At 43.1% G+C, this 25,791-nt stretch overlaps 1 protein-coding gene across 1 annotated transcript in view; it reads left to right on the forward strand.

Moving 5' to 3' along the window:
- rbm42 (RNA binding motif protein 42) overlaps nt 1–25,791 on the forward strand; it is a gene marked incomplete at its 5' end in the record, with an annotated part of 87,190 nt that overhangs the window by 20,371 nt on the left and 41,028 nt on the right. The window contains 1 exon segment of the mRNA XM_037676483.1: nt 8,892–8,963. Within this exon segment, the coding sequence (XP_037532411.1) occupies nt 8,892–8,963 (72 nt within the window).

A 25,791-nucleotide genomic window follows, 5' to 3' on the forward strand; every position in this document is an offset into this window, starting at 1 on the left:
CCTGTCTCCAGACTCCCATTCACCTCTAAACTACTGGAAAAAATTGTGGAGTCTCAGTTGAAACAGTTTTTGGAGGATCACGCTATCCTAGAGTTATTCCAATCTGGCTTCAAATCTCTCCATAGCACTGAAACTGCTCTACTGAAGGTTTTTAATGACATTTTCATATCCACAGACGCAGGTGATTCTGTGTTGCTTGTTCTATTGGACCTGACATCTGCTTTTGACACCATCGACCACAAGATCCTCATTTCTAGACTGGAGCAGTGGGTGGGCATCACAGGGTCAGCCCTTAAATGGTTTGGGTCCTACCTCTCTGACAGAACCTTCTGTGTCAATATCAAAGATTTTAGTTCGGCATCGACAGCGCTCCAGTGGGGGGTACCACAGGGGTCCATCCTCGGTCCCCTTCTCTTTTCTTTATACCTGCTGCCACTAGGTGCTATTTTCCGCAAACACAACATACCCTTTCACTTTTACGCCGATGATTGCCAAATTTAGTTCCCCCTGAGGCACAGAGGCACACGCTCTATTCAGCCTCTTCTTGACTGCCTGGCTGACATCCGGGACTGGATGGCTTTAAACTTCTTAAGCTTCAATGAGAAGAAGTCTGAAGTCATGCTGTTCCATCCCAGTGGCTCACTCATGAACCATGACATTGACCTTTTCTCTCTAGCCCCGCTAGAGAAACAAAAGGTCACTAATCTGGGGGTGATAATGGACCCGTCCTTAAAACTCAACAGTCACGTAAACATGATGGTCAAATCCTGTTTTTTTCAGCTGAGACGGCTGTCTAAGCTGAAGCCTATACTCTCCAAAAAGAACCTTGAGACAGTGATCCACGCCTTCATAACATCTAGGCTTAATTACTGCAATTCACTTCTGTTTGGAATCAGTCAGTCCTCCATTGCTCGTCTACAACTGGTCCAAAATGCTGCAGCCCGATTTTTAATTGGTACAGGCTATAGAGAGCACATCACGCCAGTTTTGGCCTCCCTGCACTGGCTACCCATTCACCTTCGGATCCAATTCAAAATTCTCATGTATGTTTTTAAATCACTGAACAGTTCCGCCCCATCCTATCTCACTGATCTTCTGCAGCCATATGTCCCACCGCGCTCTCTGAGGTCAGCAGACCAGATGCTTCTCTCAGTCCCAGAAACCCCTCGTAAGCTCAGAGGTGACAGGGCTTTCTCTGTTGCAAGTCCACGACTGTGGAATGAGTTGCCACTGAGTGTCCGGCAGGCTCCCACACTCTCAGTCTTTAAGTCTCGCTTGAAGACCCACTTCTATTCTCTTGCCTTTAACACGGTGTGATTTGTTTTGGTCCAGTCTGTACTCGACACTGTTGGCCATTTTACTTAGCTTCTGCTGCTATTTGTATCTATATTTTTATTTTATGTTTTCCTGTCCGCTGTGCGTGTTTGTTTTCTTTTGTACAGCACTTTGGTTGGCCTTGTTGCTGTTTTAAGTGCTCTATAAATAAATTGGTATGGTATGGTATGGTATGGTAAAGGGCTGGCCATTGCAACCAAGAACCCTGATCAAAAGATCCAAACAATCCAGGGAGAACCGGAGCACCAGTCCCACCCCCAATCGTCCCCCAAGGCCCAATACCCACCCACAGCCCAGACCCCAACCAGGCAGCATACCCCACCGCCCCCGAACCCAAATGTCAGACGGAGAATGAGGGTTTAAGGAAAACTGGATGACCCAACTCCTCCCTCCTCCCACTCAAATAAGATGTTGATGCATGTTGTTATAGGAGGACACAGGAGAGACACGTCTCAGTCATGCAGAAGAAGTCCAGACTGGTGGAGGAGAAAAAGTCCTTCAAGATAAACGTTTTATTAGCCAGAGATCTGGCGTTTATCAGTGCAATCCTTGTAGGAACCACAGCAGGAGAAGTTGTCCATGAAGTTAAGACCAGCGGTCTCAGATTAGTAGAGTTCGACCCGCAACTCCAACGACCAGAAGCCCAGCCACAGCTAACAGGTCCGATGTGGAAGCATGACCCGACCCGTGTGACCGGGAAGGACTCGGGTGGATCTGCGCAGCGCCAGTACAGGTGATTTAAGATGTGGTCCTCGGTTGAAGAGGAAGCTGCAGTAGCAGCCCGGCAGGCTTTGATCCTCACAAGATGGTTGGCCCGTTTTCCTCGGCGCCTGGAGCGATGTTTTTGAGCGGGCAGGATACCACGGCGGAGGTAAACAGGAACGTCTTCAAGCAGAGGCGGGGGTCCAAGAGGGGGTCGAGTTACGATCATTATGATCAAACAATGCGAGACTGGTGGTAGATAGTCGGAGATTTAGGAGTTGATGACGTTCATAAACCAGCAGTGAGTCGATGTTGTAGGTGAAAAATGACAAAAACAGAAAAAACACAATCACTGCAGACAGAGGTGGAGGGCAGGCCATGCACAGCGGCGCCATCTTCCCGGAAGTCCCCTGTCTATCATGGTGCACTAAGATTCATAACTGGCTGTGATTATCGTACCCACCACTGCACCCAGTATTCAGTGGTTAACTGGTCACCATTAACTTCACCCAGACTCTTTCACTGGTACATTTTCATTTTTAAATCACTTCTTGGTCTGCTGCCTTCATACATCTCCTCCTACATGTCTCTGTGTGAGTGCAGCTACAGCGTGCGCTCTCAGGACATCATTACCTGCAGTGTTCCCTCAGTGAGGACTGAACTAGACAAAAGGACCTTCTCCTACTCCGCTCCTGTTTCCTGGAATATCTTACTAAAAGATTTGAAGCTCTCGACCTTTGACCTCTCTAAGTGTCTTTAAGAATCTGTTGGACTCCTGGCAGGGACCAATGCAGACATGTTCCTGTTTTTAGTTGTCTACATTCGCCTTAGAATCTAGCTGTTTTTATGTTGCTTTTCTTTTTTTAGCCATCCTATTTGTTAAAACAAAAAATCTGTATGACTTTTTGTGGCTGTTTGCTGTTGTAGCTGTTGTCCACTGTTGTCATCATTCTTTGTTGAAATCAGGTCTCTCTTGTAAATGAGTCCTCGAGGCTCAATGGGATTTACCTGTAGAAATAAAGGTTGAATGGACATGAGGCACAGATTGTTGTAAAGAACTTTGAGTATCTTGAAATAAGATAGAAAGGCGCTATACAGTCCACTTACCATGAATGTTTAGATTAAATGTAAACAGCAAACTAACATATGTATTATTTTGAGTGTTTACAACTACTCACTTGTGTAACACTATTACTTTGGTGATAACTATAGAAATACTCGTATTTAACATTTAATCTGCATCTATAACAACCAGATCCTGAAATGTAGATGTCAGGATCTGGGTCGGATTAGGGCTGGGCCGGGCCGAGTTTCGGGTTCTGGTTAGAAATGACAGCTCTAATGTACAGCTAAGAACCATAATTCTTGAGTCACCCAATATGCATGCTTTTGATTGGCTGCCCCACACAACGTCATTTCAGTAACAGTACACGATCGGTCTGTTCATTTTGACGGAATAATGATTAGAAAGGAGTTAAATATTTGAAAAGTTTCGAAACACATCAAAATATTAAATAATATAGTAGTTATAGATCTAAGGTAGGGCTTTAACAGACTACTGGAGTAATCTACACATCGATTCCTAGGACACCTGTCGAGGTTTTTAATTTCATGTTAAGTATTCGTGGTGATGTCATTACACCACCGTTACGTCATCGCGTCACTTGTCACGTGATTCGCACCGGGCGCGGGTTACAAAATGGATTCCTCCAAGCATACGGATGGAGCAGAGAAGACCCAGTCTTGACAAACGGGTAGAAATGCATCAGTAGTCTGGAAATATTTCACTAAAGATGAATCTTCTGGTTCAACTACAATAAGGAAACAAAATGAAACAACTTCCTGACTGTTTGGAGCTCATTGCGAACCGGAGTTACACCATATTTTGTGACCGTAGAGGACGGTGTTGCATGCACTGTTGCAGGTCACAGAATATGGTGTAACACCGGGTCCAATCGGCCGAACCAGAAACAGCTTCCTCTGACCTTGTTTCACAAACAAAAAGCAAAAAGTATTAATCTCTAAACCTATAAAAAAATCTATAAACATATTAACCACTAAAACTAAACCTAATGCACCACAGTTGGCAGTGGTGCGGGGTGGTCGACCCCCCACTGTTTTAAGTTTAGTTTTTGACGTGCTGCATGTTTCTTCACGTTTGCAGTTTAATAATAATAACTAATAGTTTAGTTTTTCCTGTGACTTATTTGCAGTATGATAAATGGTAGGAGCATAATATATGCTCCCAATGTTTTGTTGGTCTTTTTTTTTGTAAATAATGACCTTTTTTTGCGGTTTCATTTATTTATTTATTTTTGTATCTTTAGATCCTATGATGTCAAGTACTCGAGTTTTATTATGTTAATGTTGAGTTTTAAAATTATGTAGTCGTTCAACCCCTAGTCTAAGAACACTTAAATTGTACGGTTCTACTTGTATACTCAGTTAAATTAATAAGGACAGAGTCTTATCTCAAAACTAACAAACTGGGATCTATTCAAAGCATGCAAGAAAAATATAAAAACAATGTACCAAAAGGGAAAAATAAATAAATCTACAGCAGCATGGCAGAGTGGTTCTGATGACAGAGGTTAAAATGGTTCAGTTAGCGGCATTAGCAGGCCCTACCGATTTACTTACTATTACCTGTCAAGGCAGCATAAGCACAAAACAAATAATCCATGGTCTGTAGTCCATATACTGTTTCTACGGAGGATCAGCTGCTGAGTCTGTTTCTGGCTCTTTTGAAGGTCAGTTACAGTAAAAACAAAAAATCTAAACCAGTCCATGGGTCACACCATGTCTACCTTACATGAAAGAACCCAAACACAACAAGTTGCATTTTACTAATTTATTGAACAATTGTTTCCTTTAAACAGTGACATTACTGTCATGTTTTAAATTGTTTAAACAAACAAAAAAGAAAAATAATGTACCAAGCAGAGAACAAATAATGTTTAAAGGCGTTATTATACATTGGACGACGTCCTCAAGAAGTTCAGTGTGTGTGGTCGAGGTAACGAGCTCGTTTGGGTGAAGCATGATGTCGTGCATCTTCCCAGACTTCAGAGCTTCATTTACAGACTGGACCATTGCAGGTCTGGTGTTCCACCTCATCTCTCCACACTAGGGGTTGAGCGACTAGATAATTTTAAAACTCGACATTAACATAATAAAACTTGAGTAGAACTCGAGTAGTTGACATCATAGGATCTAAAGATGCAAAAATAAATAAATAAATAAAACCGCAAAAAAAGGTCATTATTTACAAAAAAGACCAACAAAACATTGGGAGCATATATTTTGCTCCTACCATTTATCATACTGTAAATAAGTCACAGGAAAAACTAAACTATTAGTTTTTATTATTAAACTGCAAAAGTGGGTTCCGGTTCCGCTAGCGAGAGGATGACAGCCTAATTAGTGAGCTCCCGACGGAGTTTTATAAAAACAAATCCCCCTAAGGTATTATTTTTTTTGTTAACATCATTTATATTTGTCAAGATGAAAAAGGGGGGTGGGGGTTCTTCCAGAAGCAGGAAAAATACCCATTTGTTGGAAAACAAGATTTTAATGAGCCAGGATGATCAAGGCAACTCCCTGGAGTTAAGCCGCCCAGGCGTCAACACACCTGAACCCAGCTTGCAAAGTATTCTTGATGAACTTCATGACTTCAGAAGAGAAAACAACATCCAACTGGAGGACATTAAACAAGAAATAAAGAGTGTGAATGGATGAAGTGGAGGGCAGAATAGAAGAAACGGAGATGGTGCTGCAAACAGCATCTGTATTAATTAAGAGACTGGCACAGCGCCAAGCTAAGCTGGAAGACAGACTCACAGAACAGGAGGGGCGCGCACGAAGGGAGAATCTGCGGATTTATGGGATATCTGAAGACAAGGAAGGAGCTGACATAGTTCTGTTTTTGGACAACTTGTTTAAACAAACGCTGGACCTCCCTGACGACCGGAACCTGGGAATTGAACGCACACATCGAGCACTGACTCAAAAGCCGGTGAGTGCACAGGGGAAACCCAGATCCATAGTGGTAAAGTTTGGCAGTTACCGCATAAAAGAGGAGATTCTTCAGAAAGTCTGGCAGAAAAGAGAAGTATTCTGCGATGAAACACGTTTTTTTGTTGACCATAACTTTCTCACTAACGTGTTTAGAAAACGTAATGAATATGCAGATGCCAAAAATGTTTTGGAAAGTGAACGCATCAGGTTTCAGACCCCGTATCCAGCGAAGATGCGGGTGTTTTATAATGATGGAGTCCGCCTCTACCAGGATGCAGCTGAAGTGACAAGAGATATGGCTGCTCGTGGGTTTCCAGTCACCATCATAACATCTGCAGCGGCCCCGGATCATGAAGAGATGCAGCTCCTGTCTTCATGGCAGAAGGTGAGGAGACTTGATGTGTGGAGCGACGACCAGGACCCTGGTCCAGCAGGTGACAACAGGCAGAAAAACCATCAAGCACAAATAAAGGAAAAGCTTCAGGGATTCAGAAGGTCTACAACTGAGAACTGAGGCTTCAAGGTCACACTACAAAGTCAGCTACGTTTCTTTTCTCTACTGTTGTTCTACCAGAGGTATTTAAATTTTCAGTTATCCTAATTAAGTGTTCATGGGCGGCTGTGGCTGAGTGGTTAGAGCAGTCGTCCTCCAATGCAAGAGTTGGGGGTTCGAATCCACCAGCAGTCACATGCCGAAGTGTTCCTGGGCAAGACACTGAACCCCTCATTGCCTCTGACGTGTGTCCCATCAGTGTATGAATGTGATAAAGCTCTGATTAGTCTCTTTAAAATGATTTGTTCATTGTAGAGATCTAGTATAGAGCTGTATGAATGGGTAAATGAGGCACTGATTGTAGTGTAAAGAGCTTTGAGTATCTTGAAATAAGATTGAAATGCGCTATATAAGTACAGTCCATTTCCATTTACTACCATTACCCACATGGACACTGGAAGTCCCCCAGTAGAATAAAAGAGTCCCCAGCTGGTGCACCTTCCAGCACCCGCTCTGAGGACCGCTGTTTAGTACGTAGGTGTAGGGGTTTCTTTTATGTTAGCAGACTATCTCCAGGTTAACTAAAATGCATCTGTTAGTGATGCATCATTTTCTTTCTAACTTTCTAGATGCCTGTTTTAAAGTACACAACTAAATTAAACCAAGGAACCAGCTTCCTATGACTGACCTTTTTATTTTGTTTTACAGGAGCAATTTCATCATGTGTAGTGAGTCACGTGGGTACGTGTCACTTGTTGTATGACAAATATATAAATATATATGCATACAATATTCACGAGTTCTTCATTTTTCTGACTGTAAATGCCGTGCATTGAATTTAACAGAAATGTAACGAGAGACGTTATTATCTTTGACCCATCAAATGAATGGAGTCATTTATTTTCAGAATCAAAGTTTAACATCAAACATTTACATTAATTTGGCAAAATATGAAAATAATAACAGACAGTTTCACCGAAAATGAACTTCAAATCACTCGGCGGTGATTTGAGGACTTTGCTTCAGATATTTCTAAAATATCTGTACTAGTTTTGTGAGAGAGAAAAAGTTTAAGATGAAATGGCGATTATCTTACAGAGAACTATGTGAGGGAATTTAATCTGTTTGACCAGAAATTGCACGCTCCGTCAGGTCTCAGCTTTGCCCACGGTACACTTGGTCGAAGAAGAAACCGTTACCTTGTTGACGATCGATCACCTCAGTAAGAATCCTTTTCAACTGATATCAGCGTCTCCGTTGAGAACTGCTAAAATCCTTAGAGAGTCGTGCGTGGGTCGTTCAAACAGAAATTATAATTCCAAACGTCTCTGGATCATCCTGAATTCTCGAATTCTCTTCCATTCACTTCACCATTCTCCATGAATTCTCTTCAGAGCTCCTTGAGCACTACATGAGAACTTTTCCATTCCCTTGGAACCGACTGCACACCATGGAATCTACTGCACTCTGCCAGAACCGGGAAGTTGTCACATTTTAAATGAGTTTACTTCCGAGTTTACTTCAGAGCTTTCTGATTCGTGGATGGACCAGAAAGAGGAGTGGTTTTGACGTAAGGTGTTTATCAAAAGTCGAGGTCAGAGAATGAAATTTGTTTAACAACTGACAGAGAGATTATTGCAAAAAGCAGACTTCGTGGAGCCAACTCTTAGTAATCTTCTGAAAAAGTTTAAACATGACATTTCTTCTTCAGTAAACATTTAGTTGACCGAAGCTTCAACTTTCACACACTTACGACTTGACTCATTTCAGACAGAAAATCAAGAAATGCATATTAACCTGATTTCTCCTTTGAATGAGGAATAAAAATCATTACTTACTGTTTATGTAAAATAAAAATGAGTAGTTCTTTTCAACCTGTAAAGCATTGAGTGAACTAACACAATTTGATTATCAAAACATTTGTAAGACAGTAATGATTATAGAGGACCGTCTTTTCTGCTTGATTAATTCAAGAAAGAAAGTTCATCAGATGGCCCAGACTTATTCAGATCAATGAAAATAACAGTCTCTGTCCATCTGGTAGATTTGAGGTCATCTGGTTCACTACACATGCAATATTTGCATGTAAGCTGTAAAATTATCAACAACATAATTTAATATTTTTTATCCATCCACTGACTTGTACTTTTGAGTATTATTTTTTCCACAGTTGAATAATAGTCACTTTAAGGGGGATGAATATTTATGCAATTATTTGTCATATTTTCTTTTTATTTATTTTGTATTTATAGAAATTTGATGTCACTTTGTCATGGAAGAGGATTTTTTGTAAAAAAAAAAAAATTCTTTCTTTTCTCTGTGTCATTGTTTGTTCTGTTTAAAGTTCCTCAAGTTCATCCTCCTCCGGCTCCCATTATGCGACCAACCTTTGTTCCACATATCCTGCAAAGACCTGGTAGGCTCATTGTTGCATTTTTAATTTAACTGTCTTTAACATGTTCATAATGGTAAACTACACTAATATAATTCAGTGTTTCCTACAGAATGACAATACTTAAAGTAATTGGATGTAACAGGTACATGTGCAAAAGCTACAACTATTGAAAATAATTTGAATTTATTATTGTTTGCCCTTCGGCAATGCAAAATTTGGAGGATATAAATGGGCTTTTTGGCTAAATATATTATGCAGTTTTTCACAGAGCTTTTTAAAGTTTTAAGTTTCTTACAGTGACTCTTAGATCAACTGTAGCAAAGTCTTGTTCTCTTTAGCCCCTTATCCACAGGGCCTTTTCGGTCTCCTATGTAACCAGTTTGGGCCGATTGCGTAGTTTCTCCACGGTGCCTTCAGCGGTGGAACCCGCACGATTTTTGGGACCTACTTCTCTGGGGTCCCAGGTCTGGTCCTTGTTGGGTCCAGATGTGACGTCAGCACACAGTCGGTCACTGATTGGTCAGGGGGAGGAGTCACTGGATCTTTCAGAAACTTTTCAAAACACCGATCCGCCATTTGCAATTTCTCGGACCGGAGTAGCGGCTGAACCCATTTTAAAGATTTTAAAAACAATAATGACAACACCGTGGCCTAATGCTGAAGTGCTGGCGGGGTTTTTTTTGTGCTTGCTGGCCGACGACAAAATTCAGAGCGAGCTAGATGGAGCTCCGCCAGTCTACCCGGGTCCTCTCCACCGGAGCGTTGGAAATGGGCACGGCGTCATCTCCTCGAGGTAAAAGTTATCTGTGGAAGTAAGTCAAAAGCTATACTTAACATTACGTTTTTTTGAGTCAAACTGCATAAATGGTGAAAGTCAGTTTTCTTCGAGAGCTAAGTAGTAGAGAAACTAGCTGGCCGTAGTTAGCATGTAGCTTTGTGTAGCTTCTCATCACAATATACTACCGGTAGATATTGCAGGGATATGAATTTTATGTCATATTAAACATCCCAGTATACACTGCACTTTAAAGCAAGTATGTCATGACACAAACATTCAAAACTTGAATATTACAGGGAAAAACAAAGGATAATGATGTTTAGAGGAGATTATAACAATTGATTTTTTGTTTGTCAGATGGGGATGTGAAAACAGCCAGCCAGACATATGAAGCCATCGCTGGACCACAGCATCAGGACCTGAGAGTTTGTGCCTCCAGACTACACATCAACTGCAGTGGACCAGACCTCGGAGCTTCTCCGGACGCTCTGCTCTCCTGCACCTGCTGTGGTGATGGTGTTTGGAAAATAAAATGCCCACATTGTGCCAAAGATGCTGGAGTCCTCGGTGCCTCAGTTAAGAAACATTTCTGCATTGACAAGACAAACGGGTCCTATGAACTCAGCAGAGGTCACGCAGAGGTCACGCAGGTGCACCAGGTACAAGCTCAGGTGTTTGTGACAGAGCAGGAGTACTGTGACTTCATGGTGTGGTCTGGGTCAGATTACTTTATTCAGAGGATTGTGTCTGAAGGTGAGTTCTTTACTGAAGCAGTGAAAAATGTAGAAATGTTCTATAGGTTAGTATTTTTACCTGAGCTATTGGCCATATTTTATTTTTAATTGTTACATGTTTTGGAGCAGCCAAACCAACACAGGATTAAAGCACATGGTTAAGAGTCCACTGATGATATTTTAAGATTATATTTCATACATAACTGCAGATGTAGCGATATGTTTTTCTAAAAAAACTTCAATCTGGTCCTCTGGACATACAAAAAAACAAAATAAAAGCAAAACAAAAAAATGTAGATACGTTTCGTTTTTCATCCGAGAGACTTCCTCAGTCTGAGGTGCTGTATTCAGCTCAGTCTCTTAAATAGCACCTTCTCAGAGTGGATCAACCAGTTTGCTGCTGACAACCAGAACCAGCTGATCACATGATCAAGAAGGACCATCAGCCTAACAATGGATCATTAGCACCTGATGGCTGTTTACTGTTCACAGAGGGCTGAGTGATACTAGCAATCACAGCATTGTAAGAGGGGGACAGTTGAACACAGAGTGTTATGGGGTCTCCAGTTTCTCCTATTGTTGCCAACCTGTACGTGGAGGAGGTAGAAAAGAGAGCCTTGACGTCCTTTTCAGGGACACCACCAAGTCATTGATTCAGGTATGTTGACGACACCTGGGTTAAAATCTCAGGAAGTCCAACATTTTACTGACCACATCAACTCTGTGGATAAATACATCAAGTTCACACGAGAAGATGTAAAAAATGGCAGGTTGGCTTTCTTGGACTGTGAGGTCTCAGTCTCTGATAGAGGACATTTGTAAACCGAGGTGTACCGCAAACCCACCCACACAGACCAGTATTTGCAGTTTGACTCCCATCACCCTTTGGAGCACAAGTTAGGAGTCATCAGGACTCTGTACCACAGAGCAGACAGTGTCTCCACTAACTCAGGAGCCAGGCAGAAGGAGAAATCCTACACAAGACAGGCTCTAGAGCAATGTGGATATCCTAACTGGGCCTTCCTGAAAGCAGAGAAGAAACCCAAACAGGACTCCAGTCAGTCATCAGGTGAAAAGGAGGAACCCAGACCAGTGGTCATTCCAGATGTTGAGGGAGTATCAGAGAAACTGAGACGTTTATTTTCTAAACACATCGTCCAAGTGGCTTTTAAACCCCAAAATACATTAAAGACTGGTTCATCCCAAAGATCCGGTCCCCCGGCACAAACAGAGTAATATTGTGTATGCTGTTCAGTGTCAGGAGGGTGATCTGTCTTACATCTGGGAAACAAAACAGCCACTGGCCAAAAGGATGGACCAGCACAGAAGATCAACATCATCAGGCCAGGACTCTGCGGTCTACACTCATCTCCAGGCCAGAGGTCACTCTTTCAGGGATGAAGATGTTCACATCCTGGACAGAGAGGAACGATGGTTTGAGAGAGGAGTAAAGGAGGCCATCTTTGTGAAAAGAAACCGTCCATCATTAAACAGGGGTGGAGGCCTCCGGGTTCAACTGTCCCCCTCTTACAATGCTGTGATTGCTAGTATCACTCAGCCCTCTGTGAATAGTAAACAGCCATCAGGTGCTAATGATCCATTGTTAGGCTGATGGTCCTTCTTGAGCATGTGATCAGCTGGTTTTGGTTGTCAGCAGCAAACTGGTTGATCCACTCTGAGAAGGTGCTATTTAAGAGACTGAGCTGAATACAGCTCCTCAGACTGAGGAAGTTTTTCGGATTAGAGACGAAACGTTTCTACATTTTTTTTTGCTTTGTTTTGTTTTTTGAATGTCCAGAGGACCAGATTGAACTTTTTTGGATTTTTCTACCTGGATTATTGAGCATGCATCAGGATATCTGAAGAATAGGTGCAAAGAGAATAACCTTCACATCAAAGGAGATGACTGTGGACTTCAGAAGGAACAAACACACCTACACCCCCCTGAACATAAGAGGATCTGTGGTGGAAGTGTTCTCCAGCTACAAGTACTTGGGTGTGCACCTGAACAACAACCTCAGCTGGAGCAACAACACCACCAGCCTGATGAAGAAAGCTCATCAGAGACTCTACTTCCTCAGACGGCTGAGACGAGCTGGTCTGGGAAGCTCAGTCCTCACCTCCTTCTACAGGTGTGCAGTGGAGAGCATACTGTGCTCCAGCATCAACGTGTGGCATGGAGGCTGCACAGCTGCAGAAAGAAAAGCTTTGCAGAGAGTGGTGAATGTTAGTCAATCTCCCCACCATCACAGACGTCTACACCTCCAGATGCAGGAAGAGGACCACCTGCATCATGAAGGACCACACTCACCCAGCACACACACATTTTGCCCCTCTCCCCTTAGGAAGGAGTTTGAGGAGCATTAAGTGTAGAACCACTAGACTGAGGAACAGCTTCTACCTTGAGGCTGTTAGACTCATGAATCTCTAACCATGATAATCACTGTGAAAAATTACATTGTGTTGCTGCTGATCTGTTTCATGTTGCTGCTGATCAGTTTCAATGTTGACTTGTTCATGCGTGCTCATCTGCTCACACAGACTCATGGTTATGTTCGTGCTGCTGTTCGACAAAACGTTTTTATGCTATTTGTGCTTAGTGTATTTTAGTTGATGTTTTTCTTAGTTTATATCTTAGATGTTATCATTGTTTTTCTTTTACATTTTATTGTTGGATGTAACTGGGACCCTGTGTACATAATTTCATCCCACCACATGTACCACATGTGGTGCGAACGACAATACAGAATCTCTGTCTCTGACTCTCTCTGACTCTGATAATCTTTTGTTAATAAAATTTAATGAGTGAAAAAAATAACCAAAACAGTACACACGTGGACCGACTCGATCATGAAACGGTTCTATACACCCACATGTAGTGTTACACCACTAATGGATGGATAAAAATAATCAGGCCCAAGCAGCGAAGCACTGCGAAGGCCTATTGTAATCGCTCTGTTTAGGCCCAAGCTGCAATTTTTTCAGCCAAGTGAATTGGCGTTTTGGGGGCCGTAACATATCCCAAAAGTCACCAAATTTGGCAGACGCATCAGAATTGGTGAAAAATTACGTATTTTAAGAGTGTGGCAAAAATCGCAATAAATGGCTCAAGAGCGCCACCTGGAAATGTTCATAATACCCTCCACATTAACCTTAGTTTGTCGTAGAAGCATGAAATTTGGTACACTTGTCCAATTCCCAAAGATGCACAGAAAACCCTCTGGCACCAACTTTGTACGATAAACAGGAAGGCAGCCATTTTGGAATGCCGCCCAATTTTAACACGTTTTTGGCAGTTTACAGCCTCCACATTTGAACAAACTCCTCCTATGGATTTCGCTCAATCGGTTTCAAACTTGGCCATTTTGGTCAAAAGGCATGGTGGACGCAAAGGTATCTAAACGGTTTGTTTCGGAGCATGCTGAAGGGGTGGGGCCAGACCTCAAAATTTGACATCTTGCCATGAAAAATAAAACGCTAATAACTCCTACACGAAAACTGTCTGTGACATCAAACTTTAAGTGTGTAGATGAACATATACTGAGATATATTCATAAATTAAACGGATTCATTCATTTTTCTGGACTGAATAATATCGTGCATTGAATAATTAAAAATTAACGTGAGACGTTAATTTTCTTTGACCCATCGAATGAATGCGTCATTTATTAACAGAATCAAAGTTTAACATCAAACATTTACATTAATTTGTCAAAATTGAAAATAACAACAGCTTAATTAATCAGCTTTACAATCAGGAAAACCATACGGCCATGGTTTTCCGTTGCTTCACAACAGACATTTCTGAAAATATCTGGAATGATTTCTAGCAAATAGAAGAGTTTAAAGATGGAAATGAAGTTTAGAGGGAGGGAGATGGTGTGTGAGGGAAAGTGTTGAACAGAACGGCACCCTCCATTCGAACCCAGCTTTCCTCGGTACGCTTCGGGAGTAAACTCGACTCGTTACCTCTCTGAAGATGAATCAGCGGATACGGAGTTCCAGTTAACGCTACCGGTCCAGCGTCTCCATAGGATGGCAGAGAACCGTCCGGAGTGGTGGCGGTACTTCATCAACAAAAGTTCACCTCTCGGTTGGGCTCAAATGAGTTGTGAGTCCGTCAGAGTTCCACTCAGATGTGGAAGATTGCATAATTCCCACGAGACTCGGAAGAACTCCGGATCATGTCTGGAACTCCTGTTCTCTCCAGCACTTCTCTGTTCGGTTTTCTCTCCGAACCGAACTCGACTCCACTAGCTCTCAACACGACTGGTTTGAACTAGGAAGTGCCGACATTTAAAGAGTTCTATTTCCGGTTCATTTGGGAAGTTCCTGATTGGCTGAAATAGCTAATCAGGGGTGTGTTTTTGTGACGTAAGAGGTCACTAGAAGTCAGAAAAACAGAACAATGTTTTGGAACAGACTGGAAATGTTTTAGAGACAGACGAGAGAAATGTTTAGACGAGTTGGGGGAAAACAGGTGCCAGCCTCTCTATTTACGTCTGAGAGGATATAAAAACATGACAGTTCGTTCCAACAACTTGTTTTGCGTTTGACTCCGACATTTGACCGACATCACAACTTGCTCATTTCAGACAGAAAATCAGAAAATGCATGAATTACTCCGTAACACATTCTAACTTGATTTCTTACTTTGAATGAGGATTAAAAATCACTAATACTGTTTCACAGTTGATTCAGAATGAGTAGATCACTTCAACATTTGAAAATGGTTTGAACTAAACACACTTTTGATTATCAAGAAATTTGTAAAATAGTAATGATAATAAAAAAGAGTGTTCTTTCAGTTGATCAGTGCAGGACACTTAGGAAGTCTCTGGATGAACTTAATCTTGTGTTTCTGGACTCAAATCAATGAAATACAGTTCTTGTCCCAGGAAGGCCCTCAAGGCCAGATTTGAGACCTGAGGCTTAGTTCACTACAAGTGATTGAGCCACATCAGGTCCCCTGCAAGACTGAATGGTCAAATCATGACATGACTTATGCCACGCCCTCTGACAACAGGAAGTATAAAGTTTTACGTTGAACGATCCCTATATGACCCCTGTTACCTGATCAGCATGATAGTGTGTCCAGTGACCAAAACATGTTGATGTAACTTGCTTTCCAACACTGACAGTTTTGGATGGAGCTTGTGGGCTGCGTGGCGAATTAAGACGTAACGCAGTCGCCATACAATTGGATCTAAATTCCACAGTTTTGAACCGAGGTGCAACAAAATCAGTATGATCAATCATTATCCACCCCTTGAACAGGAAACCATGATAAGTGACCAATAGCCTCCACAGCGCCCCATACAATATTTTAAAACTTAAGCCCCAAGCCATTTTTTGACCGATAATTCTGAAACTCAGTGAACATCCGTATCTTCTCAGGACCTATGAAAAAGTCTCTTGGAGCCCTGGTCCAAAACCAACAGGAAGTCGGCCATTTTGGGTCAAAGGGTCGTTTTTGGGCATTTCTAATTGCAAATTTTATCGAACTCCTTCTAGGAATTTTGAAGGATTGCCTTCAAATTTGGTTGATATGCCCTTAAGACATTGGAGAGTAAAAGTTATCTAAAGCTTGCATTTTCATATATGTTAAAGGGGCGTGGCCAGGCCTCAAAGTTTTGCTTCATGCCATAAATTTCCAAACATTATAACTTTCTCATTGAAAGACCGAAATGCACGAAATTTGGCATGACTCATCCCTGTTGGATGCTCGTTGATCCACTGTGGTCATATTTTGACGTCATCAAAGCCTCGCCCCCTCGGAACAGGAAGTCTCTTTTTTTAACTTGGAATGCTCCCTCTTTGACACCATTGACCTAATCAGGATGATCCTGTGTTAGAAGACAGAAAATATGGTCTGACTTAATTGAAAGTGCAAACCGTTTTTGCTGGAGGATGTGTGCGTGACGGTGTGACGAATTAAGAAGTGATGCTGTTGCAGTACGTTTGGCTCTAAATTGCACAAAGTGCAGCAAAATCACTATGATCGATCATTATCCGCCCCATTAACAGGTATCCATGATAAGTGGCCAATTGCCTCCACAACACCACCTACATTATTCCTAGAGTTATAGCTCAGTGATACAACATCCAATCTACACCAGATTTAATGTGCGTCATCAGTGAGGACTTTTAGACACATTGATGTTGTGGTTTAACATATGACTCTAGTGCGCCCTCTAGATTATTCCAAGAGCTATATCTCAATTATGCATTTCCTATCTGCAACAGATTTTTGGTGCGTCACCTCTGAGCATTTCTAGACACATTGGTATTGTTCTTTAACATTTGACTCAAGTACTCCCCCTAGATTATTCAAACTGTTATATCTCAATGATATATTATTCGATCTGTACCAGATTTTTTGTGCTTGATCAGTGAGCACTTCTATATACATTTATGTTGTTTAACATTTGACTTGAGTGCTCCCCCTACATTAGTCCAAAACTTATATCCCAGTGATATATCATCTGATCTGAACCAAATTTGGGGTGCATCATTAGTGAACACTTATAGACACATCGGTAATGCTTTGGAACTTTTAAATTAAAGATCTTTTTTTTATTGAATTTTTCATTTTTTCAAAAAACAAAAACATTAAACAGCAAAGATGGTAATGAAGCATTTGCATGTAACCATTAGTGAAGACATTAGTAGACTAAGTCAATCTGAATTGCATCATCTACATTATAATCCACACCAAAGAAAAGAAAATAATCCCTCCCCAATCACTGCCAAAAGGAATGGGAAAAAAATAAATAAAAAAGTAAAATAGCCAAGAGACTGCATTACCCTCAATGAGTTGTGTTGTCAAAGAGACTGGAATAGTTTCAGGAAAGGTCCCAAAACTTTCTCAAATTTACCTTCCTTCTGTTGGAGTGTGAATCTGATTTTGTCCAGCTTTAAACAGGACATGATGTCAGCCAACCACTGAGCGTGAGTGGGTGGAGACCGTTCTTTCCACCTGAGCAAAATGGCTCGTCTGGCCAGGAGAGAGGTGAACTATATTACATGCTGTTGGTTTTTATTTAGATTTGTCATGCCCTCTACAAGACCAAACAGAGTAATCAGTGGGTCAGGGCTCAGACATGTATCTAGTACACGTGATAAAGTCTGAAAGATTTCCCGCCAGTATTTGTTCAGAGATGAGCAAAACCAAAACATATTGGGAGAGAGAGGCTTCAGCATGTTTGCATCTCACACAGTACGGGCTAACATCAGGATACATAGAGGACAATTTCAGTTTAGAGATGTGTGTTATGACTCAAGGTATCCAGATGATAACGAGAACCAAAACGACACAAGATTCAATGAAAAGTGTACAGTGAAATTTATTTACAGTGGAACTTATTTACATATACAGTGGGGAGAACAAATATTTGATAGACTTGATTTTTCAGGTTTTCCCACTTGCAAAGCTTGTAGATGACTGTAATTTTTATCATAGGTACTCTTCAACTGTGAGTGATGGAATCTAAAACAAAAATCCAGAAAAATACAATGTATGATTTTTAAATAATTAATTTCCATTTTATTGAGTGAAATAAGTATTTGATACACCAGAAAAATGAAACTTAATATTTAGTACAGAAAGCTTTGTTTGCAATTACAGAGATCAGACGTTTCCTGTAGTTCTTGACCAGGTTTGCACACACTGCAGCAGGGATTTTGGCCCACTCCTCCATACAGATCTCCTCCAGAGCCTTCAGGTTTCGGGGCTGTCGCTGGGCCACACGGACTTTAAGCTCCCTCCAAAGATTTTCTATGGGATTCAGGTCTGGAGACTGGCTAGGCCACTCCAGGACCTGAAGATGTTTCCTACGGAGCCACTCTTTAGTTGCCCTGGCTGTGTGTTTTGGGTCGTTATCATGCTGGAAGACCCAGCCTTGACCCATCTTCAGTGCTCTTACTGAGGGAAGGAAGTTGTTGGCCAAAATCTCACGATACATGGCCCCATCCATCCTTCCCACAATATGGTGCAGTCGTCCTGTCCCCTTTGCAGAAAAGCATCCCCAAAGAATGATGTTTCCACCGCCATGCTTCACGGTTGGGACGGTGTTCTTGGGGTTGTACTCCTCATTCTTCTTCCTCCAAACATGACGAGTGGAGTTTAAACCAAAAAGTTCTATTTTTGTCTCATCAGACCACATGACCTTCTCCCATTTCTCTTCTGGATCATTCAGATGGTCATTTGCAAACTTCAGACGGGCTTTGACATGCGTTAGCTTGAGGAAGGGCACCTTGCGAGCACTGCAGGATTTTAATCCTTGACGGCGTAGAGTGTTACTGATTGTTTTCTTTGAGACTGTGGTCCCAGCTCTATTCAGGTCATTGACCAGGTCCTGCCGTGTAGTTCTGGGCTCATTCCTCACCTTCCTCAAGATCAATGATGCTCCACGAGGTGAGATCTTGCATGGCGCCCCAGACCGAGGGAGATTTTCCGTTATTTTGTATTTCTTCCATTTTCTAATAATTGCACCAACTGTTGTTGCCTTCTCACCAAGCTGCTTGCCTATTGTCCTGTAGCCCATCCCAGCCTTGTGCAGGTCTACAATTTTATCCCTGATGTCCTTACACAGCTCTCTGGTCTTGGGCATTGTGGAGATGCTAGAGTCTGATTGATTGAGTGTGTGGACAGGTGTCTTTTATACAGGTCACGAGTCCAAACAGGTGCAGTTAATACAGGTAATGAGTGGAGAACAGGAGGGCTTCTTAAAGAAGAACTAACATGTCTGTGAGAGCCAAAATTCTTACTGGTTGATAGATGATCAAATACTTATTTCACTCAATAAAATGGAAATTAAGTATTTAAAAATCATACATTGTATTTTTCTGGATTTTTGTTTTAGATTCCATCACTCACAGTTGAAGAGTACCTTTGATAAAAATTACAGTCATCTACAAGCGTTGCAAGTGGGAAAACCTGAAAAATCAACAGTCTATCAAATACTTGTTCTCCCCACTGTATACGTGTTGGTTGGCTGGAACCCCTGGAAGAGCAAAGGTACGGTCAGGATGGTCAGGCACGGGGGTAGTACAGGAAATTGATTGTGGAGTCTTGTTTCTTTCTTACAGGTGGATTTGTAGAGTTACTCTGTGTAGAGTCCAGGGTTTCCAGAGGGGTCCAATCCCACAGGCAGCAAGAGGCAGGCAAGTGGCTGGAGGGCTAGAACGCAGGGAACGAGGCGCAGGATCAAAAACGAAGCAGGACCGGATCCAAACAACAGGATGGCTGTAGGCACACAAAAACGAGGTAAGTTCTCTTTTATCAATTTTAGCATTACTGGCTAGAAGCATAAATACCCATAGAGGAATCAATGCTCCAGCAAAGAGTAGAGCTTGACTGCAGCCTTATGTAGTGGTGAAGCTCATCAGGTAGACGACCGTCAGCTGTGGGTAATCAGCGGCCATCTTGGGGCTGCAGCAAGTGCTACTCCTACAGTACCCCCCCCCCCCCTCAAGAATCGCCCCCAGGCGACCTGTGGCGCTTCTCGGGGTGGGCCTTGAAGAACGCAGTGATGAGGCTAGGATCCAGGATGAATGAGCGGGGAATCCATGAACGCTCCTCCGGACCGTATCCCTCCCAGTCAACGAGGTACTGGAATCCCCTTCCTCAGCGTCGCACATCCAGGACGGTCCGTACAGTGAAGGCTGGATGATTGTCAATCAACCGGGTGGGTGGAGGGAGGTTGGCAGGTGGGCATAGTGGGCTCTCCGAAACAGGCTTGACTTGGGAAACGTGAAACGTGGGATGAATCTTCATAGAACTAGGGAGCTGTAATCGAACTGTAGAGGGGTTAATGATTTTGATGATGGGGAAGGGACCGATGAACCTGGGGGCCATCTTCCTGAGGGTGTCTTTTAGATGTACAGGTCCTTCTCAAAGAATTAGCATATTGTGATAAATGTCATTATTTTCCATAATGTAATGATAAAAATGAAACTTTTATATATTTCAGATTCATTGCACACCAACTGAAATATTTCAGGTCTTTTATTGTTTTAATACTGATGATTATGGCATACAGCTCATGAAAACCCAAAATGTCTGTCCCAAAAAATTAGCATATCATGAAAAGGTTCTCTAAACAAGCTATTAACCTAACCATCTGAATCAACGACGTAACTCTAAACACCTGCAAAAGATTCCTGAGGCTTTTAAAAACTCCCAGCCTTGTTCATTACTCAAAACCGCAATCATGGGTAAGATGCCGACCTGACTGCTGGCCAGAAGGCCATCATTGACACCCTCAAGCAAGAGGGTAAGACACAGAAAGAAATTGCTGAACGAATAGGCTGTTCCCAGAGTGCTGTATCAAGGCACCTCAGTGGGAAGTCTGTGGGAAGGGAAAAGTGTGGCAGAAAACGTTGCACAACGAGAAGAGGTGACCGGACCCTGAGGAGGATTGTGGAGAAGGGCCGATTCCAGACCTTGGGGGAACTGCGGAAGCAGTGGACCGAGTCTGGAGTAGAAACATCCAGAGCCACCGTGCACAGGCGTGTGCAGGAAATGGGCTACAGGTGCCGCATTCCCCAGGTCAAGCCACTTTTGAACAAGAGACTGCGTCAGAAGCATCTCGCCTGGGACTGCTGCTGAGTGGTCCAAAGTTATGTTCTCTGATTACAGTAAATTTTGCATTTCCTTTGGAAATCAAGGTCCCAGAGTCTTGAGGAAGAGCGGAGACACAGAATTCACATTGCTTGAGGTCCAGTGTCAAGTTTCCACAGTCACTGGGGTGTCATGTCAGCTGCTGTTGTTGGTCCACTGTGTTTTATCAAGGGCAGGGTCAATGCAGCTAGCTATCAGAAGATTTTGGAGCACTTCATGCTTCCATCTGCTGAAAAGCTTTATGGAGATGAAGATTTAATTTTTCAGCACGACCTGGCACCTGCTCACAGTGCCAAAACCACTGGTAAATGGTTTACTGACCATGGTATTACTGTGCTCAATTGGCCTGCCAACTCTCCTGACCTGAACCCCATAGAGAACCTGTGGGATATTGTGAAGAGAAAGTTGAGAGACGCAAGACCCAACACTCTGGATGAGCTTAAGGCCGCTATCGAAGCATCCTGGGCCTCCATAACACCTCAGCAGTGCCACAGGCTGATTGCCTCCATGCCACGCCGCATTGAAGCAGTCATTCATGCAAAAGGATTCCCGACCAAGTATTGAGTGCATAACTGAACATGATTATTTGAAGGTTGGCGTTTTTGTATTAAAAACACTTGTCTTTCATTGGTGGGATGAAATATGCTAATTTTTTGGGACAGGCATTTTGGGTTTTCATGAGCTGTATGCCATAATCATCAGTATTAAAACAATAAAAGACCTGAAATATTTCAGTTGGTGTGCAATGAATCTGAAATATATGAAAGTTTCATTTTTATCATTACATTATGGAAAATAATGACCTTTATCACAATATGCTAATTTTTTGAGAAGGACCTGTATGTCTCTGGTGGAGAGCCATTCCTTTTGACCCACTTGGTAGGATGGTGCAGCAGAACGGTGGCGGTCGGCAAACCTCCTATTCTGGGCAGCCGTGCGTAAAAGAGCTGCCTTGGTTTGGTGCCAGACGCGTCGACATCGGCGGAAGTGGTGTTGAACGGAGGGTACTGTGATGTCTGTCTCCTGACTGGGGAACAATGGAGGCATGTAGCCAAGGGAGGCTTCAAAGGGAGACATACCTGTAGCCGAAGATTTGTGCGAGTTGTGGGCATACTCCACCCATACCAAGTGTTGACTCCAAGCCGAGGGGTTGCATTCCACAATGCACCGTAGGGTGGACTCCAATTCTTGGTTACACCTTTCCGCCTGACCATTCAACTGGGGGTGGTAACCGGAGGTGAAACTGACAGATGCCTCCAAAGTATTGGAAAAACAACACCAAACCTGAGATGAATTGTGGGCCCCGGTCTGACACCACATCAGATGGGATGCCATGGATCCTAAAAACGTGCTGAACGAGGAGATGGGCTGTCTCCAAGGCAGAAGGTAATTTGGGTAGTGGAATGAAGTGGGCTGCTTTTGAAAATCTATCAATGACAGTGAGGATGGTTGTGTTACCTTCTGATCGTGGCAGGCCTGTGACAAAGTCCACCGATAAGTGTGACCAAGGACGGCTGGGCGTTGGTAGTGGTTGCAACAGACCAGCAGGGGGTTGGTTTCCAGTTTTATTTCTGGCACAGGTGGCGCATGCTGCAACAAATTCTTTTACATCATGGGACAGCGTAGGCCACCAGAAATGAGTCTTGGTAAGCAATAACATGCGTGAGGTACCAGGGTGACAGGAAAGTTTATTAGTGTGTACCCACTCGAGTACCTTAGACCTCATGGTGGAGGGAACGAACAGCGTCCCAGTGGGTCCTGTACCGGGATCAGGTTCATCCTTATGAGCCTCGCGAACCTCTCTCTCAATAGGCCAGGTGAGGGCCCCAACAATACAGACGGGAGGGATGATGTTCTCTTCAGAGTCAGGTTGATCTGGGGAAGAAAACTGGCGAGAGAGAGAGAGTCAGGCTTGGTATTCTTAGAGCCAGGTCTGAATGTCAAGGTATAATTAAAACGATTGAAAAACAATGACCAACATGCCTGTCTGGGCGTCAGTCGTTTGGCGTCCCTCAGGTATGTCAGATTTTTATGGTCAGTCCATATTAAAAAAGGAAGTTCAGTGCCCTCTAACCAGTGGCGCCATTCCTCTAAGGCTAATTTTACAGCCAGAAGTTCCCGGTTGCTCATGTCATAATTCTGTTCCGCTTGGGACAAGCGATGGGAGAAGAAAGCACATGGGTGCACCTTCTTGTCGCTGGGGGACCTTTGGGACAGCACTGCTCCTACCCCAGTATCGGATGTGTCTACTTCCAGAATGAACTGCCGTTTGGGATCTGGGTGACAGAGGATGGGTGTGGAAGAAAAGAGTTGTCTGAGCTTACCAAAAGTTGCATCTGCTTCAGGGTTCCATCTGAATGTCCTATTGATTGAGGTAAGCTGTGATAAAGGTGCGGCGATGCGGCTGTAGTTCTTTCTTTATAAAGCGTCGGTAAAAGTTTGCACATCCCAGGAAGCGCTGTAATTGTTTCCTGGTCTCAGGAACCGGCCACTCCACCACTGCCTTGGTCTTCTCAGGGTCCGTTCTGTAATGTCCCTCCCCAAAGATAAATCCCAAGAAGGAAACAGATGAGACATGAAATTCACACTTTTCACCCTTTACGAATAATTGATTCTCGTATAGTCTCTGAAGCACAGTCCTAACTTGTGTAGTGTGTTTGGTCTTATCTGTAGAGTAGATGAGGATGCCATCGAGATATACAAATACAAAGTTGCCGATAAAATCTCTTAAGACGTTGTTAACTAATGCCTGAAAGACCGCAGGAGCGTTGGTCAGGCCCAAGGGTATGACAAGATACTCGAAATGTCCAAGGGGAGTTCAAAACGCTGTTTTCCATTAATCTCCCTGTTTTATACGGACCAAGTGATAAGCGTTTCGTAAATCCAATTTGGTGAAGATTGTGGCAGATTGTAATTGTTCATGAATAGAATCAATTAACGGGAGGGGGTATTTATTTTTTATGGTAATGTTGTTAAGTCCACGGTAGTCGATACATGGACGAAGAGTCTTATCCTTCTTGGTTACAAAGAAAACCCCCGCTCCCATAGGAGAGGTGGACGGGCGAATAATCCCAGAGTCGTGGGATTCCTCAATGTAAGTCTTCATAGAATCTCTCTCGGGGCCAGAGAGGTTGTAGAGGTGACTGGCCGGTAGCGGAGCCCCAGGAAGAAGGTTGATGGAACAATCATATGGCCGATGAGGAGGCAGAGATGAAGTCTTCTGTTTACTGAATACTTGGGCCAGATCGTGATACTCGGGGGGGAATAGATGACAAATCAATCTCTTCTGTGGGTGAGTCGGGTCTGGAGTGTTTGGAGATACCAGAACAAAGGCAGTGCTTAAGGCACCTGTCGCTCCATTTTTCTACCCTCCCGATCTTCCAATTTATGTGGGGGTTGTGATGCTTCAACCAGGGGTACCCTAAAATACACTGGGTGTTGGGTGAATCGAATACGAAAAAATCAATGTATTCGTGATAGTTCCCAGAAGTTATATGGTGCAGTTTTGTCGTTTTAAAGCGGATCTGCGCCAGGGTCTCACCAGTGACTCCTGCTATGGAAACAGGAGGAATTTCTTGAAGAGGGAGTGAAAATTCTTGGACCAGATTTTGGCTGATTAAATTTTGCTCAGCACCAGAATCGATCAATATCACAACAGGGAAACGGTTTTGATTAACTTGGATGACTGTGGGAAGTGTAAGTCAATGAGAGGGAGTGAAAGAGGACGTACCCACCAGTATCTCCCTTTTTACCAGCGGGCATCTTAGTTTCCCTGAAACGGACAAGATGCTACATAGTGTCTAACTTTTCCACAATAAAAACATAATCTTGACTTCCGACGTCTTTGTCTCTCATCGGGTGTTAGACGAGTATGTCCCACCTGCATAGGTTCTGGTTCAGGCAGCGTTGTGTGTGTCATTGGAACAGGATTTAAGCAACCCTGGGATTTGTAGTCCTCTAAAACCGGCTTGTAGTTGTGAAACCCTCCTGATGACGCTGCAAGACCGGAAGAGGCGGCCCTCTGGGAGTTGTAGTCCCGTTCTCTTCGTCGCTCCCGGAAGCGTTCGTCCAAGGATATTGCCAAATTTACTAAGGCGTCAAAACTAGGTGGCTCATCTCGTTCCGCAATCTGGTCTTTAATATACTCAGACAAAGAATTTAGGAACGTACCTTGTAACGCTCTCTCGTTCCATCCAGTCTGTGCGGCGAGAATGCGGAACTCGAGAGCGTGTTCGGATACAGGTCGCCGGCCCTGACGTAATCCCAGCAAACACTTCTCTGCATTGGGTTGTTACAGCGGTCGATCAAAAATCCTGCGGAACTCGGTGAGAAGAGTGTCGAAAGAAACAGTATCCATGTCGTGTTGATGTAGAAATGAAGTTGCCCACCGGAGAGCGTTACCTTTGAGTTGGCTGGAAAAGTACGTGATTTTAGCGATGTCCGTGGAGAAGCGCTGAGGAGCCCCCTTGAAGGCAAGTTTGCATTGTAGGAGGAAGCCTTCACATTGATCAGGGTCTCCAGAAAAAAAGCTCTGAAGGTTTGATAAACAGTTCTTCATTAGTTGGTTTACTTACTGGGCTGGTGTTGGTGGGACTTGTTGCTGGTGGGGCAGCTGGGGCTGTAGAAGGAGAGGGTGCCAGTCTCTGATTAATAGAAAAAACCATTTCTCCAAGCTCCTGTAAGTTGGACTGAGTCTTTTGTTGTTGAACTAAA

This window comes from Nematolebias whitei, chromosome 5 (assembly GCF_014905685.2).
Source record: "Nematolebias whitei isolate Nwh7 chromosome 5, NemWhi1, whole genome shotgun sequence".
NCBI classification, from domain to species: Eukaryota; Metazoa; Chordata; class Actinopteri; order Cyprinodontiformes; family Rivulidae; genus Nematolebias; species Nematolebias whitei.